The 21,676-nt window shown below is 44.9% G+C and overlaps 1 protein-coding gene across 2 annotated transcripts in view; it reads right to left on the reverse strand.

Annotated features, from left to right (window-relative positions):
* The window catches only part of NCAPG (non-SMC condensin I complex subunit G), a 455,902-nt gene that overhangs the window by 330,189 nt on the left and 104,037 nt on the right, over positions 1-21,676 (reverse strand). For both annotated transcript variants that reach the window (XM_029590425.1, XM_029590416.1), the window contains exon 9: positions 7,313-7,453. In XM_029590425.1, coding sequence (XP_029446285.1) covers positions 7,313-7,453 — 141 coding nt within the window. The remainder of the gene's footprint in view (positions 1-7,312; positions 7,454-21,676) is intronic.

The following is a 21,676-nucleotide window of genomic DNA, read 5'->3' on the forward strand; positions in this document are numbered from 1 at the left end:
AGTTAGATACTGGCCTATAATTATTCAGAATGCTCGGATCACTGTTTTTCTTCTTTAGAATTGGTTTTACAATTGCCCCTTTTAGTGAGTCTGGCATGGTTCCTTCTGTTAAGGATAGATTGATAATCTTTGTTAGTATCGGGGATACTGTGCTGGCTACTTTTTTTATGTCCATGGTTGGTATAGTGTCTTCTGCATGTGGGGCGGGGTTTTTTTGTTTTTTTTTTTTGGCATGGATTCGACTTCTAGTTCTGAGATTTCATTGAATTCTGTCCATTGATTCACATCTCTTTTTTGCATTTTAATGTTTTGTTTGGTAGTGTTAGGAATCTTGTTTTTTAGGTTCATAATTTTTTCATTGAAGAATGTAGCTATTTCATCACATCTATTTTCTGGTAAGTTTTGGGGAGTATCTGTTTTATCATTGGTGAGATTTTTTTACAATGCTGAAAAGTGTTCTTGGGTTATTTGCAAATTTTTCTATTTTAGTACTGTAATATTGTTTCTTTGTGTCAAGGATTATTTGTTTATAGTATGCCAGAGGTATTTTCTGTATTTAGTTAGGTTTTCATTTGTTTTGGTTTTCCTCCATTCTTTTTCTTTTTTTCTTAGATTTCTTTTGGTTTCCTTTATCTTTTAATTCTGCCATTGATTTGTTTCTTTGGTTTCTTTTATTTTGATGTTTTTTATTGGGTTTCTCTCATCAGCTAGATTCTTAGTGGTTTGCAACCATGACGTAATTGCGGAGTGGCAGTTAGTGTAATCCATTTCAGTTAGTTTTACTTCTAATTTGTCTTTCAGTGTTTCTATGTTGAAAGGAGGGTGATATTTGAATTCATAGGGCTCTCTTTTTTATTGCTGCTTGTTGTTTTGTGCCTTTGACGGTGGATTGTATGAGAAAGTGGTCCAACCAGGGGATCTGAGTGTAGTCTGTATTAATGTGTTCTAAGTAGTTTTGGTTAATAAATGATAAGTCGAGTGAGTGTCCGGCTTTGTGGGTTGGCTCTTTGGTAGTTAGTGTGAAACTTAGTGCTGTCATAAAATCTAATAGTGTTTGGCAGTTATTTGATAATGGATTTGAGTCCATATGTAGGTTGAAGTCGCCTAGTACAATGGTGGGTTTTGAAGTTTTTAGGTGCGTTGTTAGAAATTCAATTAGTGGGGAGATGTTTAATTCTAGAAGGCTTGGGGGCATTATAATAAGCAGATTTGTAGGTTATTGGTTTCAAATAGTGCAATTTCATAGTTTCTGGGGGGTGTTATCGGGATTAGTTTGCATTTAAACTTTTTTTTCAATTATAAAGGAGTAATCCCCCCCTCTTGTGTTTATTATGGGGATTGAGAAGACATCATAGTTTGTGTGCGCTATTTAGTTCTTTAATACAATGTCAGATTTCTTTAGACATGATTCTGTAATCGCTATAAAGCTTGGTTTTGCGTCGTAAAGTAAGTCTGATAATCGGGAATTTTTTGGTGATAGATTGTGCATTAACTAGTAGGAAGGTTATCATTACTAAATTACTTGAAATAGTATTGTTTGTGGTGGTGTTGGTCTTTATTTGTATGCAATTATTGGATGTGGTTTTCTTGGTTTTGTGTGTCATGTGTCTTTTTCTGTGATTATTTGAGTAAGATTTCCCATATTTACCTTTGTTGAGGCAGGTTTTGATAGGCAGTATTTCGGGTTCATTATGTTTGTTGTCCATTTTCAGCGTTGTCTGTTCTGGTTTTGTCATCTGGTCTTCTTGTGTTGTGGCTTTTTCAAGGGGTGTACTAGGAGGCTCTCATCCAGAGACTTGACCCGAATCAACCAGTCGACTTAAGAACGGGTGTACCAGGATCCCATTCTCTCTCAACTCTGCCGCCACCACCAACATAAACTTGGAAAAAAGTTCTGGGTGCAGTGGCCAGACCAAAAGGCAGTGCTTGTAACTGATAATCATGACCCAAAACCACGAATTGCAGAAAACTGTGTTGTAGCTGGATGGGAATATGCAGGTATGTCTCAGACAGATCCAAGGAGATCAGAAATTTCCCTGACTGCACGGCCATTATCACCAAGCAGAATGTTTTCATGCGAAAATGAATCACTTGCAAATGATGGTTCACCCCACTAAGATCCAGGATGGGACAAAAAGAGCCCTCCTTCTTGGGCACAATGAAAATAATGGAAAATCCACCAGTATTTTCCTGAAATGTGGGTACTCTAACTACAGCCCTTACACTGAGGAGCCTTGACAAAGTATACTCCACCACCTGTCTCATCTGCGGGAAGTGGCAAGAGACACCATGACACGTCCCAAAGAACGTGCAAAGCTCCAGCGTATATACATTTCATATCACCTCCAAGATCCACTGACGTGATTTCGACCCACTTCCGATAAGAGAGGCGAACCCTTATCTCTTGTTCCTGGAGGTGGGTTGGCACACCTTCATTGGGAGGTTCTGCTACCCGTGCCTGCGCCCCATCTGAACTGTCTGGGACGAAAGGACTGAGAACTACCAAAAGGTTGAGTCCCCTGAAAGGCCACTACTCTGTAGGGTCAAAAACGCTAGGATCCCCTAGCACGACTTCATATGCCAAAGGAGTGCAGCGTCTGCTTATCCTCCGCCAATCGAAGAACCGAGGACTCGCCCCACTCATTGGCCATTTTCTCCAACTCACTCAAACAAGAGTGATCATTTAAAGGGTAACTTCATAGGTTAGCCTTGGAGGCTGTATCGCCCAACCAATTTCTCAGCCACAACTGACACCAGGCCACAATTACTGAAGCCACCCCTCTGGCTAAAGTTCGGACTAAGTCGCAGCACACATCTGCCAAAAAGGCAGCTGCTGCCTCCATAAATGCCCTAGAATTCATTCCAGAATCATCAACCTCCTGAGAGAGAAGTAAACAGGAGCAAGCCACCAGGGAACAAGAAGCTATCTGCAAGATCATTGCCACTGCTTCAAATGCTTGCTTAAGGATGGTCTCAATCCTATCATGCGCATCCTTCAAGGCCGTTCCTCCCCCCATGGAGATAGTCATCCGATTGGAGATGGCAGACACAAGCACATCCACATTCAGAAAATGCAACCGCTCTCTCACCACTGGATCCAGGGTTTACAGGCCTTCCAAGACTCGATTCCCTTTGAAATTAGCCTCCGGGGCACCCTATTCAAGATCAAGCAATTCCTGAATGGCCACCATAACAGGGGAAAAAAACACAAGAGGCTTTACACCAAACTTTGGTATAGAAAAGCATTCAAATAAATAAATAAATAAGACAATGGGATTCTTCTTTTGCTCAGACATGGAATCAGCCCAAAGTACTCCCAGCATCTTTAATGCCTGAGAAATCAGAGCCCAAAAGTCATCTCTATGAAAAAACCGCAACATAGTCCTATACGAGTCCAGTCGTAAGAACATTTATTATTTTATTTAAACAGTTTTTATATACCGTTGATTAGACAAAGTCCATCTCTACGGTTCACAATTTCTACATTACATTAACATAGAGAGAAAGGAAAAATTACAATTTCTCAAATATAAATTCACTAAAAGACAGTAAATTAATTAAAACTTCTAAAATGCCATCTAAATATGAATTATAAAACCTAGGAGTATAAAATTATAACTTACAGATATGGTTAAGATAATTAAAAATAGAATAAAATAAAATAAAGGTGCTGCCCTTCAAGAGATTCTACTTGCTTTCGTGGGAACCCTGCCATTTATTCCGCATCAAATGCTCGCTGGAATAACCATGTTTTCAGATCTTTCCTAAATTTCTTCTTGTCTTGCTGTAGTCTCAGGTTAGTGGGCATTTCATTCCAGTATTTGGGGCCCGCGATTGATAGTGCTCGCTCCCTGACTTCGCATAAGTGGGCAGATTTAATATTCGGAATCACGAGAAGACCTTTGTTTGATGATCTCAAATTACATTGTGGTATGTGTAATCTTATTGCTGCGTTCAGCCAGTCTGTCCCTTCTCCATACAGAATCTTGTGGATAATGCATAAAGCTTTAAAGATTATCCTCTGTTCAATCGGGAGCCAATGTAATTCTTTCAAAATTGGAGTGATATGATCCCTCTTTCTTGTATTCGTTAATATACGTGCGGCGGTATTTTGTAAAATCTGCAAAGGTCGTAAAGTACTTTTTGGCAAGCCCAGTAACATTGCGTTGCAGTAGTCTAGTCCTGTAAATATCAGGGCCTGTAATACTGTTCTAAAATTGTTTTGGGAAAGCAAAGGTTTAAGACGTTTCAACATCATTAATTTATAATAACCTTCCTTCACTTTCTTGGCGATATGTGCTTGCCCATTAAATTCTGTGTCGACATAAAAACCCAAATTTCTTGTAATGTTTACTATTTCGATCTTATTATCAATATTTAAGCTTGGCTTTCTTTCATCATTTCTCCTTTTCCTCTCTAAAATGATAAAAACAGTTTTCTCTAAATTCCAAATTAATTTCAATTGTGTTAAAACTTGTCTAATTATTTCTAAGTACATTTTTATCAATTTGCAAGTCTCAACATCTTTCTCAATAGGAAACAAAATCTGAATATCATCAGCGTACACAAAATAAATTAGATTAAGACCCGTTAACAGATGGCACAGGGGGAGTAAATAAACATTAAACAATGTGGCCGATAATGCTGAGCCCTGGGGAACACCTGTCGTCAATTTAATAGTTTCAGAAAAATCATCATTTATTTTGACTGCAAATGACCTGTTTTCTAAAAAAGACCTAAACCATTTTAACGTTACATCAACTAAACCAATTTCTGAAAGTCTTGTTAACAATAATTCGTGATCGCCCGTATCAAAGGCCGCCGATAAGTCCAAAAGTACCAATATATAAGAAATTACCATGCTGGGTCAAACCAAGGGTCCATCTAGCCCAGCATCCTGTTTCCGAGAGAGGCCAAACCAGGCTACAAGAACCTGGCAAGTACCCAAACACTAAGAAGATCCCATGCTACTGATGCTAGTAATAGAGGCCATTCCCTAAGTCAACTTGATTAATAGCAGTTAAAGGGCTTCTCCTCCAAGAACTTATCCAAACCTTTTTTAAACCCATCTACACTAATTGCACTAACCACTTCCTCTGGCAACAAATTCTAGAGCTTAATTGTGCATTGAGTGAAAAAGAATTTTCTCTGATTAGTCTTAAATGTTCTATTTGCTGACTGCATGGAGTGCCCCCCTAGTCCTTCTATTTTCCAAAAGTGTAAATAACAGATTCACATGTACTTGTTCAAGACCTCTCATGATTTTAAAGACCTCTATCATATCCCCCCTCAGCTATCTCTTCTCCAAGCTGAACAGCCCTAACCTCTTCAGCCTTTCCTTATAGGGGAGCTGTTCCATCCCCTTTATCATTTTGGTCACCCTTCTCTGTACATTCTCCAGTGCAACTATATCTTTGAGATGCGTGTAACCAAGGGTCCTGGAAGAATTTCCCCATCCTCCAGACAGCAAGGATCAGTCTCATCATCCATGCCATCTGAATCCCTATCAGGAAGCCGGCAGTCGTTCTAGATGTACTCCGGTGCTTAACAGAAGTACCAGGCATGTGGGAGGTCACCAGCTGCAACTCTGACCTGGCAAGCTTGGTCGGGGCTGAGGACTGTGCCTGAAGAAAGGATTGCAATCCTTGAAAAAATTCCACCTAAGAAAAGGACAAGAGAAGGATATATGGCAAAACCAGAAGGCACCTGTCCTGTGCCCAGTGAGCTATATTCCCCCGTTGACAAACCAGTTAAGGGAGTTCCAAGGTCAGGTGCCCCTTCTGACATGTCTTTATCCAGGCTCTCAGACTAGGAAGAACTGGGTTTAGTAAAATCAACGCTGGCACAAGTTAGAGGAAATGTCAGGCTGAGATGACTAAATATGACAGGCAGCACAGTGGGAATGGCGCTTAGGTTTCTTAGCTATAGGTGCCATCAGTCTGTCAGTACACTTAACAGACGACTGAAGAATGTGCGACCAGCTGAATTTGTGCTATAAAATATAAGCGTCCCAAACTTAGGCACACAACCCTGAGCTTGATGAGTGCCCAAAATACAGGGTGCTCCCAAAGCAGCTCAGATTATGCACACAGGTAAGGATATGCCTAACAGACGCCTCCACCACCTGGACACCCAAGCAGGCGATCAAGTAATCATCCAAAATTTGGATGCACAATCTGGACGCACAGACAATCTGCCGCATAAACAGACTGTCATGAAGAGGGCAGCCTAACGCAAAGGAAAAGGTGCGAAAACACCACTACAGCCTACCACACAGCGCACAGAGAAAAGCCTAAGAGCAGAGCCTATCCCAAAAGAGCTGCTCAACCCACCAGGCTGCCCATGTCCATTAATCTCCTTTGGGGGCAGGAATAATGTCAGATTGGCATGCCGAGCACAAAGACCGGAGGAAGCCCTATTAAAATCCTCCTCTGTTCTGTTTTTTGTTTAGTTATTAAGCTTTACTTGAGCTAAGCCTGTCCTGGCTGAGCACAGAGATGGTCTCCAGCTGCGGGGGGGGGGGGGGGGCAGGGCATGTACCATAACTGCCGTACTCTGCTTCCTGCACCCGCTGCCTTTCAGCTATTTCAACAGATAAGTCCACGCCGGCTGAAAAAAAACAGCTACTGGACCAAGGCACTCATCTGAGGGACCACGGGAATCACCTTAGGAATTCTCAACTCAGGGACGGACCATTTGGTAACACTGCAGGAGACGGGGGCAAATTAAATGTCCTTCTTTCTTTCTCCTACTAAAACGTTAAGCAATCCCTAGTAGGGAGATGAGTGTCTACCATCTGATGAAGATGGAGAATACTAGCAGGCTGATGTCACTTCAGGGTATACATCCTGTGATTTCAGCTTTGCTCAGTCTCCACCTGCTAGTAGAGGTGCATAACCTATTGGTTCTGAATTCATCTATCTGGACACTAAGAAAACTATGTTGGCTCTTGCCCATTAAGCCAAGTCTGTCTACATGGCCAATTTTGTTTTTAAGAATAGCTTTCACCATTTTGCCCAGTGCTAACATCTGACTCACTGACCTTTAGTTTCCCGTAGCACCACCTTTTAAAAAAAAAAAAAAATCAGTATTACGTTGGCCATAATCTAGTCTTCAGATACTGGGGTTCCAATTCCAAGTTTAGACAAACTAAAAGCATTTCAAATGTTCTATACTTAAAATCTAATTTTTTTTTTACCTAAGCAAGCAGCTTCAACTTTTAAAGACTAAAATGAGTAGGTAAACCTCTATAATAAAGTTGAATAGCCAGTTTCAATAAATAGGTATTAATCAATATGTCATTTTTACCTACCTTCCTCCTTCTTCACTAGTATCCAAGCAACCTACAATGAGAATGAGCTGCTGACCTATGAATTCTTTTTTCATCAAGTCTTCAATGTGGGTAAAATTTGTTTTTTGTTCTTCTGTAAGGATGGGCAAATTCCGGAGGTAACTAAAACAGAGTCCAGAGCACATTTTACAGACAAGCAAAGTAATATATTCCATTGCTATATAATAGAACAGAGCTTCTCAAACCTGTTTTGGCGATCCCAAAAGTCAAGATTTCAGGATATCCACAGTGAATATGCATCAGCAAGGTTTCGAATTTTCACAACTGGCAAGCATATCTGCACAAGGACCCAGAGAAGCCAGATGCAGTATGCAGCAGCAGGGCCACATGGTGGAGAGAGTGAGGGGAGGGGGGAGGTGGAGAAAGGAGTACAGTGGGCATGGGAGAGGGACACAAGAACAATACGTAATGTGTACATTTCTATCTTGGCAAGTAAGCCATGGAGGAATTTTTAATCACTGTTCATGAATAATTTACATACCTTGGACACCTTGATTATGTGCATTCGTGTATATTTATTGTGGATATTCTGAAAACCTGACTTGCAGTGGGGCTCAATAGGAAAGGTTTAGGAAGCCTGGTCAAAAAGTCCTTATAACACCAAAGCAATACATTTTCTATCAACCCTACGGCTTTATCGGAGTCCAGAAAAAATTTCAGAAAATTTGAATCCAACATTTAAAAGGGTTAACTAGATATTCTACACGCAAATTTTGGAGGGTCATACAAACCCTATATGACTGAGAAGAAAATTATTCCTTACCTCGCTAATTTTCGTTCCTGTAGTACCATGGATCAGTCCAGCAGATGGAGTCAGAACCAAAACTTCCGGGGGAGGTCCTATATAATCTCCCCTCCCCTGCCTCAAACGTCAGTATCTAGACTAGCAAAGCCCAGAAGAGAAGAGACTACCACCGAGGGATCAAGTACGCAATTTGAAAACACAATGGCTGAGAGGTCCAGCCGTAACTAAATCCGGTAAGCCAGGGCTGAACAGTGAACTTGCAGGCATAACTGTCAGCCAGAGACAAAATTTTGGAAACCTCAAGAAGGGAAAGCAGGGATGTCCCACCTTAATAACCCCAGCCACAGGGAGGGGTCTGGACTGATCCATGGTACTACAGGAACGAAATTTAACGAGGTAAGGAATAATTTTCTTTTCCCTGTACGTACCAGGATCAGTCCAGACGGTGGGATGTACCAAAGCTTCCCCCTCATGGGTGGGCCGAGGACAGCCCTGCGCGAATGACCCCGTCCCCAAAGAGCCCGCCCGCCGGGGCCCGCACGTCCAGGCGATAATGTTTCGCAAAAGTATGGAGCGACTTCCAAGTGGCCGCCCTACATATCTCTTGGGCCGAAACCAATGTGCCCTCCGCCCAAGATGTTGCTTGAGCCCGGAGCGAATGAGCCTCGACAGTCAATGGAGGAGGCTTACCCATTCCAATATAAGCCGCTACAATCGCCCCCTTTAACCAGCGAGCGATGGACTGCTTGGAAGCCATACAACCTTTCCTCGGGCCGGACGAAAGGACGAAGTAGTGATCCGACAGACGGAAATCATTTGTGAGCTCCAGGTAGTGCATGAGACATCGTCGCACGTCAATTTGTGCAGATCCCCCGAACCAGCCGAAGGAAACGAGGGCAGTTCCACCGATTGGTTGAGGTGAAAAGCCGAAACTACCTTGGGTATAAAGGATGGTACGGTGCGGATAGAGACCCCATTCGCCGCAAACCGGAGATATGGCTCCCGGCAAGAAAAAGCCTGCAGTTCGGAGATCCTCCGCGCCGAGCTGATCGCTACCAGGAAACAGTCTTGAGCGTAACATCTTTGACCGTGGCTGTTTGTAAGGGCTCTAAGGGAGGACCGCAGAGAGCTCGGAGGACCAGGTTCAAGTTCCTCGACGGACACGGAGGACGGATCGGAGGCTTCAAATCTCTCACCCCCTTCAGAAAGCAGACGATATCCGGATGAGATGACAGCAAAATATTGCTACCCTCCTGAAGGAAAGCGCCCAAAGCCGCCACCTGTACCCGGAGCGAATTACATGCCAGACCCAAGTCTAAGCCTGCCTGGAGAAAGGAGAGAATCTGAGCCACAGAGGCCTGGGTCGACTGGATATCGTGGGATACACACCACTCCTCAAAGACCTTCCACACCCACACATACGTGACCGAGGTGGACGTCTTGCGTGCCTGTAAGAGAGTAGAAATGACGGGCTCAGGATAACCACGACGTCTCAACGTGCGCCTCTCAAAAGCCAAGCCGCAAGACAGACGCGATCTGCCCCTTCGAAAAATATTGATCCCTGCTGAAGAAGACTCGGCAGGTGACTGAGGCGAAGTGGCTCCTCCAGCGTCAGATGGAGCAGATCTGCGAACCATGGCCGTCGAGGCCATTCTGGTGCCACAAGGATTACTGGTCCCGGATGCGCCTCCACCCTTCGTATGACCTTTCCCACTAGTGGCCACGGTAGGACCAGCGCATCGACCCCTTCCGCGCCGTGCTCCCTTCTGCGACTGAAGAAGCGGACTGCCTTGGTATTTCTGGCGGTTGCCATCAGATCCATGCGCGGTATCCCCCAGCGCTTGACTATGAGCCCCATGGCTTCTTCCGAGAGTTCCCACTCTCCGGGGTCCAAGCGCTGGCGGCTGAGGAAGTCTGCCTGTACGCTGTCTATGCCCGCAATGTGAGAAGCCGCTAGGCGCTCTAGGTGGAGTTCCGCCCACTTCATCAGTCTGTCGGTCTCCAGGGACACGAGACTGCTCCTCGTGCCCCCCTGACGATTGATGTAGGCTACCATGGTCGCATTGTCGGACAGAATTCTGACCGCCCGCCGGTGTACCAGAGGGAGGAACCCCCGCAGAGCCAGACGAACCGCCCTGGTCTCCAGACGGTTGATGGGCCAATGCGTTTGTTCTTCCGACCATCGGCCCTGGATCGAGCTGTGTCGACAGACCGCTCCCCAGCCGGAAAGACTGGCATCCGTGGTTACTATCACCCAGTCCGGGGCCTCCAGGGATATACCCCGTGCGAGTTGCTGAGGGTCCAGCCACCAGCGGAGGCTGAGCAACGCTGACCTCGGGATTGGCAGGACCGCCTGGTAGTCCCGTGACACTGGCTTCCATCCGGACAGTAACGACCTCTGGAGAGGGCGTAGGTGAGCGAAGGCCCACGGGACGAGATCGATGGTGGAGGTCATGGTGCCCAATACCTGCAGATAGTCCCAAGCCGAGGGCGTTTCAAGCTTCATAAAAACGAGGATCTGCTCTCGAAGCGCCTGTGCTCTCTCTGGTCGCAGAAAAGCCATCGCCTTCCTTGTATCGAAATGGGCTCCCAGGAAGTCCAGGGACTGAGATAGCACCAGCTTGCTCTTTGCAAAATTTACGATCCACCCCAGAGAGTGGAGGAGCTGAACCACCCTGTCCACCGCTCGAAGACCCCGCACTCGGGACTTCGCGCGAATGAGCCAGTCGTCCAGGTAGGGGTGCACGAGGATTCCTTCTTTGCGGAGAGCCGTGGCTACGACTACCATGACCTTGGTAAACACCCGAGGGGCTGTGGCCAGTCCGAAGGGTAAGGCCCGGAACTGAAAATGTTGCCCCAGGATCTTGAAACATAGATAGCGCTGGTGGGCCTGATGGATCGGGATGTGAAGATATGCTTCCGTAAGATCCAGTGAAGCCAAGAATTCTCCTGGGTGCACTGCAGCCAGCACCGAGCGAAGCGTCTCCATACGGAACCGAGGAACCCTGAGAGACTTGTTGACGGTCTTGAGGTCCAGAATTAGCCGGAAAATACCCTCTTTCTTGGGAACCACGAAGTAAAGTGAATAATGACCTCGACTGAGCTCGGAGGCCGCGACAGGCACTATTGCGCCCAAGGATAGGAGCTGGTCTAGGGTCTGTCGGACGGCCCTCTGCTTGAGCCGGGACCCGCCCAGGGAAAACAGGAACCTGTCTCGTGGGGCGTGTACAAAGTCCAAGACGTAGCAGTGTTTTAGAATATCTAGAACCCATTGATCAGACGTCATTTGGACCCACTCTTCGTAGAAGAGAGCAAGCCGACCTCCCAGGCGGGGAGTCGACGCGAGGGTCCTCCTGGCGTCATTGTGAGGACTTGGGGGGGACGGGGGGACCCGATCCTTGCCCGTCCTTGCCGTGACGGCGTCCCCGAAAGGACCGGTTCCAGGTGCGCAACCGAGAGGATGGTGCCCTGGGCGGTTGTTGCCTCGTGGGCCGAGACCGGCGTTGATTTCGATACCTGCTTCTGGAGGAATTGAAGGGTCTGGAAGAACGAGGACGATCCTCCGGTAACTTATGGACCGCATTCTCATTGAGGGATTTGATAATCTGATCCAAGTCTTCCCCAAAGAGATACCTGCCCCTAAAGGGAAGGGAACTCAAGCGAGTCTTGGAGGGGGCATCAGCCGCCAAGTTTCTCAACCACAGGAGCAGACGCGCCGAAACCGCCGCAACCATCGAGCAAGCTAGAACTCGCAAAAGATCGTATAGGGCATCAGTGCCATAGGCGACTACGCCCTCCAACCTATCCGCTTGCTGTGCCTTTTCCTCCGGCAGAGACTGGGAAGTAAGCAGCTGTTGGACCCACTGAAGCCCCGCACGCTGCGCCAGCGAACTGCAGATCGCAGCCCGCATCCCCAACGCAGAGACTTCGAAGGTCCGTTTTAGGTATACCTCCAGCTTCCTATCCTGAATGTCCTTCAAAACTGTCCCCCCCGTGACGGGAATGGTAGTATGCTTGGTGACCGCCGAGACGGCGGAATCCACCACGGGAACCTTGAGAAGCTCCAGGAAGTCAGACGGAAGGGGATACAATTTTTCCATGGCCCTACTGACCCTAAGGTTGGATTCGGGTGAGTCCCACTCTCTGGATATGAGCTGCAAAATAGTGTGATGTGTGGGAAAAGCCTTGGCCAGAGGCCGCAGGCCCGCCAGGAGAGGATCCCCCTTCTTGACCCTTGGGTCGGGCTCCACCGGATCCGGAGGAGGGTCAATATCTAACTCTTGCAGAATGTGGGGAATGAGATCGTCCAGCTCCCCAGCCTGAAAAATGCGGAGCACCTGCGGGTTGTCGCCCTGTAACTGAGTCGCCAAGAGGGAGTCCTCCCCGTCCGGGTCTAGAGGGACGTCCCCTCCCGAGGTGGAACGCGGCACCGACTGACTCCCCGGAGGGTCTCGAGAGGGTCCTGGCTCCTCGTCGAGGCGTGGGGTGCCGGCTTGGGGGGCTCTGCCCCCGAAAGCAGCGTCCAATCGAGCAAGCTTAGGGGGAGGAGGAAGGCCGGCAGCCCCCAGCGAGTGTCTGCTCCCCAGCTGACCGGTGGGACCCGATGCAACCCCTGAGGTTGAGAACGGCCGTAAGGCCCCAATTGTTTCCCCTGCCTCCTCCTCCGAGAAACCGGCATCTGCATCCTGGAACAAAATGGCCGCCGTTCCCGCGCCCCGCGGGAACGGGGCCTGCCGCTTCATGCCGGCTCGATCCTGCGACCTCGGAGGCTCCCCGAAGGGGGGCTGGCTTCTCCCTCGGAGGAACAACCTGAGCCCGGCTCCGCTCGGGGTCAGCACTCTCCCTGACGGCCAGCAGCCTCACAGGGGGCCGCGCGCTACATCTGCGATGAGGTAAGCGGAGGCGGAGGAGAGGCGGGCGCTTCGTGCACGCGGCAACAACTGAAGAAAAGGAGGCGGTATGCGGGAGCCGGACTGACCCCCCCCACCGACCCTAAGATACCTCCGGGGAATCTCACCTCCCGGAAGCTGGCGGCCCTGGGGAATGTAAGCGTCGCGGGGCCGCGGGTCGGGGGTCCACTCGCTCCGCAGGGGAGGGGGGAGGGGAGCCTAAGAACAGGGCCAAGGGGGAGAGATCGGCACCACCGATGTGCACCCAGAGGCCTGGCTCGCCGTCGGCTATGAGGCCGCAGGGTAGGCTAAAAGGGAAGAAAAAGAGGAAAAAAAAAAAAGAACACTTACCCCGCTGAGAGAAAAGGCAAGAGACAGACGCTGCCAGAGCAGTCTGCCCGCAAGTCACTTGGGCTGCGAGGGCAGGAGCACCTCACTGTGCCGGCTGCTCCACCCCCTTTTTTTTTTTTTTTTTTTTGTTTAAACTTGATCTCTATGAAACAGAGGCCTAGAAACTAAGCTAAAGAGCTGGGAACCACTGTGTCCCCTGCTCACATCTGCTGGGGTCAGAACGATACTGACGTTTGAGGCAGGGGAGGGGAGATTATATAGGACCTCCCCCAGAAGTTTTGGTTCTGACTCCATCTGCTGGACAGGGGACATAACCCACCGTCTGGACTGATCCTGGTACGTACAGGGAACTTTCCATTTCTATCACCTATCACAGACATAGTAAATATTCATAAACAGGGAAGAGAAGCACCAAAACATTACATACCTGAATTATGTACCAATCAGCTGGGAATGACTGTTTGAACATATTACAATGTTATATGCCTATTTGCCAATAGCTTCTGAATCAAAATGCTTCCAAATAAGGGTGAACATCTTAACAGATATATGATGGCAGAAAGAACATCAAGCCTATCTAATCTGCCCAAACACCCATTGCTCAGCTCTACTATCCCTACTACTTAGATCCCCTGAGCTTGTCCCAGGCTTCCTTGAATTCAGATACTGTCCATATTTCTACCACCTTAGTGGGAGCCCAATTCATGCATCCACCACCCTCTCTGTAAAGAAATATTTCATTATTCAGGTCAATTCCCTCTTTCATTCTCATCCCACAACCCTCCATTCCAGATCTTCCTTTCCATTGATTGGTGTCTATCTCCTGAGTACTGATATCTTGAAGATATTTATGTTTAAACGGTTTATTGAAGAAAAATAAAACAAACACTTGACATACAAGGAGCTCTGATGCACGTCAAGCAACAAACCGGGAACAATCATAGCAAATACATTTTCCTCTTTCTTTCCAGCTACTATGCACCCATCCCCCAATCATATACACATCTTTGGGTTCCTGAAGCTGTTCCCACAGAATTATCCCTTGACATAATGTATAATGCAGCAAAGCCAGAACAATAAAAATCCATACTTGCCAACCACCTGTTGACTGGAGCACATCAATAATCCACCTATTCCAAACCCCCACCCCATAGCAATAGATACATCACGGAAAGGAAAGTCACTGGCAAAGATCCCCCCTCACCCAGCACTGGCAAAGATCCCACCCTCACCCAGCAACAGGGGATCTAGCAAAAAAGGGTAAACAGCAGAATTATTTTCAAGGATAATTGATCACTTGCTCTAGAAGAAAGTTGCTGCAGATATGGATCCCATATCCCAATGAATCTTTGCTTACTTTAAAATGATCGGGCTGTAGTTTGATTCTCCATCAGCATTAACACATATATATTTCTCCATGTCCAAAAAGAGGGTGAAACTTGGTCACATCACACCAAAATAATTTATTTTTTTTCCTTATCAAACAGGCCTTCCTAATCAAATGATTGATACCATTCCCTGTATCTCAAAGGATGCTGGATCATCAGAAAGAACTCCCTCAGATGTAAATACTGACTGACCCAGCAACTGGAGATATTTATGAATTTTGTTCCAGAAAATGTTTACAACTGGGCAAGTCCAGAAATAATGTCCCAGCATGCCCCTACCCTTTTGGCACTTGGCAGAGATCAGAACCGGAAAAAAAACCCAGCTTTATGTAGCCAGGTGGGAGCCAAATAAGCCCCTTCATTTCATGAAGGTTTGCCTCTTCCGACAACTCTGAAATGTGAGCAAAAGTGAAATAATTACATGCTTTCCAAAACCCCCGGGATCTCATTTTGCCATTTGGCCTGTAATTCGTCACAAGTAGGAATAGAAGGAAGAAGATATTTAAATGTCTATCAATTCTCCCATTCCAGTCTTTCCTCTAGGGACCATTTCTGTAGCTTACCCTTGGAGAAAGGACCTAGAAGACCAATCATATGAAGAATTAAAATTATTCCCTTACATTGATGTAAAAAATATCTACACTATATTAGAAATGATTCAGCCATAAGTTTAAAAGCTTTCAGAACCTGCATTATCCTTTAACATCTTCTCAAACTAGAGCTTGTAGATCTTCTCAAAACAATAGAGGAAAAGTCCAAGCTCATTTAGTTTTGTCATGACAATATTCTGTAGAAGCCCTGCTTATAAGCATTTGCCATCTGAAGAAATTACCACCAAAAACATGACCTTCCAGGTCATGTATCCAAGTTCACAAGAATTCAAAGGAGAATTTCATCATAAGAACATAAGGCTTGCCATACTGGATCAGACCAAGGATCCATGAAGCCCAGTATCCTGTTTCTAACAATGGCCAAGACAGGTCACACGTACCTGGCAGGATCTCAAGGGGCAGACAGATTCCAAGCTGCTTATCCCAAGAAGAAGCAGTGGATTCCTGCAACTAAACCTAAATTAATGGACTTTTCCTCCAGGAACTTGTTCAAACCTTTCTTAAATGCAGCTATATTAATAGCTTGCACCACATCCTTTGGCAGCAAATTCCAGAGCTTAAGTATGCATTGAGTAAAAAAAAAAACAAAACTTAGTTTTAAATGTATTACCCAGTAACTTCATGGTTTATTCCCTAGACTTTGTACTTTTCAAAAGAGTAAATTAATGTTTACTCATTTCATTCCACTCATTTTATAGACCTCTATCATATCTCCCCTCAGCAGTCTCTTTTCCAAGTTGAAGAGTCCTAACCTCTTTAGTCTTTCTTCATTGGGGAATTGTTCCATCCCCCTTTATTTAAAATCTTTTCTATACTGTCATTAAGTTATATACCATCACAACGGTTTACAGAGAGACACAAATTAATATAGATAAATGTATATGGTCATACATTCTAAACAAGTACCATTAAGTTCCGGTTACATATTTCATTATAAATACTATTTGATGTGTATAATAAATCTTGTCCTTTTATCCTTGTAACATTCTTATTTACAAGTATAATTCTTATGTACTGTATATTTTCTCTTATGTTAGCAGTGAGATAAAATAATAAAATCCGCACATATTGAGATAAGTGCTGTGGTGCTGATGTTCTGCTGCCTGCTCCATTTTACTTTCTATTCTCTGTTTTCTTTGTAAAAAGCTTGTTCAAAAATCCAGGTTTTTAAACTTATTTTTAAAAGGTTTGATGTCTCTTTGTAATCTAATCTCTAGTCGCATTGTGTTCCATAGTATAGGTCCTGCTAAGGATAGTGCCCGTTCTCTAACTTGGGTTAGTCTTGCTGTCCTGACAGAAGGGATGTTTAGGAGTGCTTTGTTGGCTGATCTCAGGTTTCTATGTGGGACAAGTACACTTAGTGCTGTGTTCAGCCAATCTACTTTTTCGTCATGTATTAATTTATGTATTGTGCATAGTGTTTTGTATTGTATTCTTTGCTCTATGGGTAACCAGTGTAGTTCTGCTAGGGTTTCAGTAATGTGATCCCTTTCTTTTACCAGTCAGTATTCTTGCTGCAGTGTTTTGTAGTATTTGAAGTGGTCTTAATGTAGTGAATGGTAATCCTAATAGGGCGTTGCAGTAATTGGTGCTTGCAAATAGTGCTTGTAGTACTGATCGAAAATTTGAAGGTGTTAGTAAGGGTTTTAGGTTCCTGAGAACCATGAGCTTTGCATAACCTTCCTTAACTTTTAGTGATATATGTTGTTTAAGGCTGAGTTCCGTGTGAATTAGCACTCCCAGGTTCCGTACCTTCTTGCTAGTTCTATTTTCTGGTTGTTTTTAAGCATTAATGGAGTTTGAATGACCTCGATATTTTTCTGTTTTAAGTGTAGGAATTCAGTTTTTTCAATGTTAATAACTAGCTCCATTTGGTTTAATAGTTGTTTGAAAATATCTAGGTACATCTTTATTTATTGTTTTTTCCATTGTGGATTAGTTGAATGGAAATGTGGATTGTTTTTTCCATTGTGGATTAGTTGAATGTCATCATCATATATGTAATGTATAATTTCCAGGCCTGCCAGTAGATGGCATAAAGGCAGCAGGTATATGTTACAGAGTGTTGCGGACAAAGCTGATCCTTGTGGAACCCCTGTTTGAAGGTTTATTTTCTGACATTACATCAGCCTTCTCTGTATCTTTTCTAATTCTGCTATATCTTTCTTGAGATGTGATGACCAGAACTGAACACAATACTCAAAATTAGGTCACAACATGGAGTGATAGAGGCATTATGATATTGTCTGTTTTATTCTCCATTCCATTCCTAATAATCCCTAGCATTCTATTTGCTTTCTTGGCTCCTGCTGCTCTACACTGAGCAGAACATTTCAATGTATTTTCAATGATAACACCTAGATCCTTTTCCAGAGTTGTGACTCCTAATGTGGAACTTTCCATTTTGTAGCTATAAATGTGGGCTACTCTTCCCTAAGTGAATCACTTTGCACTTGTCCACATTAAATTTCATTTGTCATTTGCATGCCCGGTCTTCCAATTTTGCAATGTTCTCTTGCAATTTCTCACAGTCCTCTTATGATTTGACAACTTTGAATAATTGTGTCTTCGGAAAATTTGATCACCTCACTTGCTCCCATTTCCAGGTCATTTCTAAATATATTAAAAAGCATTGGTCCTAGAACAGATCCCAGGGCACTCCACTATTCACCTTTTTCCAGAGGGAAAAATTTACCATTTAGCCCTACACTCTGTTTTTTTTTACCCAGTTGGCCATCCACATTAGGACACTGCCACCTATCCCATGACTTTCTAATTTCCTAAGAAGTCTCTTATGAAGGACCTTGACAAATGCTTTCTACAAATCCAGATAAACTCTATCAGCTGGCTCACCTTTATCCACAAGTATATTTATGCTCTTAAAAAAAAATGAAACAAATTTGTGAGGCAAGACTTCTCTTGCTAAATCCATTTTGGCTTTGCCCCATTAAACTCTGCTCATCTATATGATCAGCAATTTTGTTCTTTATGATATCCAGAGCAAAAAACCTGTGATGCAGTTGGTTGGACCGTTAGCTGATGGAGGAGTTAAAGGAGCTCTTAGGGAAGATGAGGCCATTGCAGAAAGACTAAATGAATTCTTTGCTTCCGTGTTTACTAATGAGGATGTTGGGGAGATACCAGTTCAGGAAATGGTTTTCAGGGGAGATGAGTCAGACGAACTGAACCAAATCACTGTGAACCTGGAAGATGTAGTAGGCCAGATTGACAAACTAAAGAGTAGCAAATCACCTGGACTGATGGTATGCATCCTAGGGTACTAAAGGAACTCGAAAATGAAATTTCTGATCTATCAGTTAAAACTTGTAACCTATCATAAAAATCATTCATTGTACCTGAGGACTGGAAAGTGGCCAATGTAACCCCCATATTTAAAAAGGGCTCCAGGGGAGATCCGGGAAACTACAGTCCAAGACACATTACACAGACTTTATGGGGGTCTGTGATGGACATGGTGCGCTTACAGTACAGGCACCGACAGAACCCCGACGCCATGGCAAAAATTGAGCCACGGTATGGTCGACAGCCAGAAGGCCACGAGGGCCAAACTCAACGGTAATAGACGAAAAACGGGTAAACACTTACCGGAGTACCGCGTCTTGAAAAAGTTAAAGGAGGGACCCCTGTGGGGCAAATTAACTTTTAGTAATTCCGTGAGGAAAATTCCTGTCAGGAATCTTTGCAGAGCTCCTTAACCATGAGGCTACTTCTGCACGGAAAACAGAAGACTGAATGGGGACCCCTGCTGGCTGCAGGGTTAATGCCATGCTGGGAATGCCCAGTAGGGGCCAGTCAAGGTTCTGGAAACTCTGAGAAAAGTGTTCCGTGATTGGGCTCCATCCTGTGATGTCACCCATATGTGAGGACTACCATTCTGCTTTTCCTGTGAGAAAAGGTTTGTCGTTAACTTTGGATCATTAAAACCTTTCAAGTAGAAAAACCTTTCAAAGAGAAAACAAACACAATGCATGCAGAATTTCAAGATCCATAAACAAAAGAAAAATCTAATTGAGATGGATAACTCTGTCAACAGTGGCACAACTGCAAAAGGAAAGAGTGAAGTGAATAACAAATCTCAAATAAAATCTCATAAGGAGTCCAGGAAAAGCAATAACCTTAAAGAGAGTACCTGGAAGGCTATGACCACAAATGCTCATAGTTTGGGAAATAAAATCCCAGATCTGCAGGCCCTAATGACTGAGGCAGAATTGGACATTGTTGCTATCACAGAGACATGGTTCACAGAATCTCATGAATGGGATACAACAATACCAGGCTACAACTTGTTAAGGAAGGACAGAGAGGATAGAAAAGGGGGAGGTGTGGCTCTTTATGTCAGAAACAACATCCAAGCATCTGAGCTGCAAGGAAGTTGGGGCAAGGAAGAAGCTCTATGGGTCGACCTAAAAAAAGATGACGGAGCAACCATTTATATTGGAGTGGTTTACAGGCCTCCAAACCAAAAGGAAGAGCTGGACAGAGATCTGGTTGAAGACATCCATAAGATAGGTAAGAAGGAAGAAGTGGTGATCGTGGGTGACTTTAATATGCCAGATGTAGACTGGAAAATCCCATCTGCAGAAACTAAAAATAGTAGAGCGATAGTGGATGCCATGCAAGTATCTTTGTTCAAACAAATGGTGTTGGAACCCACGAGAGAAGGAGCTATACTCGACTTAGTGCTCACTAATGCAGATAATGTCTCAGATGTCCAGGTGGGCGCCCACCTCAGCAGCAGTGATCATCAAACGGTATGGTTTAATATCACTAAAAGAATAGGGAAAAGAACCACAAAGACCCGAGTTTTACAGTTCAAAAACACAGACTTTGAGGAAATGGGGAAGTACCTGGAGGAAGAACTTAAAGGATGGGAGAACGAGAGAGATGTGGATCAGCAGTGGTCCAATCTAAAAGGAGCAATCACCAAGGCAACTGCTTTATATGTTAGAAATGTAAAGAAAAGCAAAAGAAAATTGAAACCTATCTGGTTCTCAAAGGAGGTGGCTGACAAAATTAAAGCGAAAAGAACAGCATTCAAGAAATATAAAGGATCCCAAAGGGAGGAGCACAAAGAAGAATATTTGTATCAACTGAGGGAGACAAAGAAATTAATCAAGTTGGCAAAAAGTCAAGCAGAAGAGAGGATTGCCAAGGAGATAAAAAATGGTGACAAAACATTTTTCAGATACATCAGCGAAAAGAGAAAGGTCCAAAGTGGTATAGTGAAATTGAAAGGTGGTAATGATCAATGTGTGGAGACAGACGAAGAAATGGCAGAAATATTAAACGAATACTTCAGCTCTGTGTTCACTAAAGAAGACCCTGGAGAAGGACCATCTCTACACAACAAAAAACTGGAGGGAAGTGGAATAGATGAAAATCCTTTTACAGTAGAAAATGTGTGGGAAGAGCTAAAGAACCTGAAAGTGGACAAAGCCATGGGGCCTGATGGGATACATCCAAGGATATTGAGGGAGCTCAGAGATGTTCTGGCGGGTCCGCTGTGTGACCTGTTCAATAGATCCCTAGAAACGGGAGTGGTGCCGATTGGAGAAGAGCGGTGGTGGTCCCGCTTCACAAGAGTGGGAACAGGGAGGAGGCTGGCAACTACAGACCAGTTAGCCTCACTTCGGTGGTGGGAAAAGTAATGGAGTCACTGCTGAAAGAGAGAATAGTGAACTATCTACAGTCCAGAGAATTGATGGACCAGAGGCAACATGGATTCACCAGGGGAAGATCCTGTCAGACAAATCTGATTGACTTTTTTGACTGGGTAACCAAGGAATTGGATCGAGGAAGAGCGCTCGATATCATATACTTGGATTTCAGCAAAGCTTTTGATACGGTTCCGCACAGGAGACTGTTGAATAAAACGAGAAGCTTAGGAGTGAGTGCCGAGGTGGTGACCTGGATTGCAAATTGGTTGATGGACAGAAGACAATGTGTGATGGTAAATGGAACCTTCTCTGAAGAGAGAGCGGTTTTAAGTGGTGTACCGCAAGGATCGGTGTTGGGACCGGTCCTGTTCAATATCTTTGTGAGCGACATTGCGGACGGGATAGAAGGTAAGGTTTGTCTTTTTGCGGATGACACTAAGATCTGCAACAGAGTGGACACGCCGGAAGGAGTGGAGAGAATGAGACGGGATCTAAGGAAACTGGAAGAGTGGTCGAAGATATGGCAGCTGAGATTCAATGCCAAGAAGTGCAAAGTCATGCATATGGGGAGTGGAAATCCGAATGAACTGTATTCGATGGGGGGGGAAAGGCTGATGTTCACGGAGCAGGAGAGGGACCTTGGGGTGATAGTGTCTACTGATA

The sequence above is a fragment of the Rhinatrema bivittatum genome, chromosome 1 (genome assembly GCF_901001135.1).
Source record: "Rhinatrema bivittatum chromosome 1, aRhiBiv1.1, whole genome shotgun sequence".
Taxonomy (NCBI): Eukaryota; Metazoa; Chordata; class Amphibia; order Gymnophiona; family Rhinatrematidae; genus Rhinatrema; species Rhinatrema bivittatum.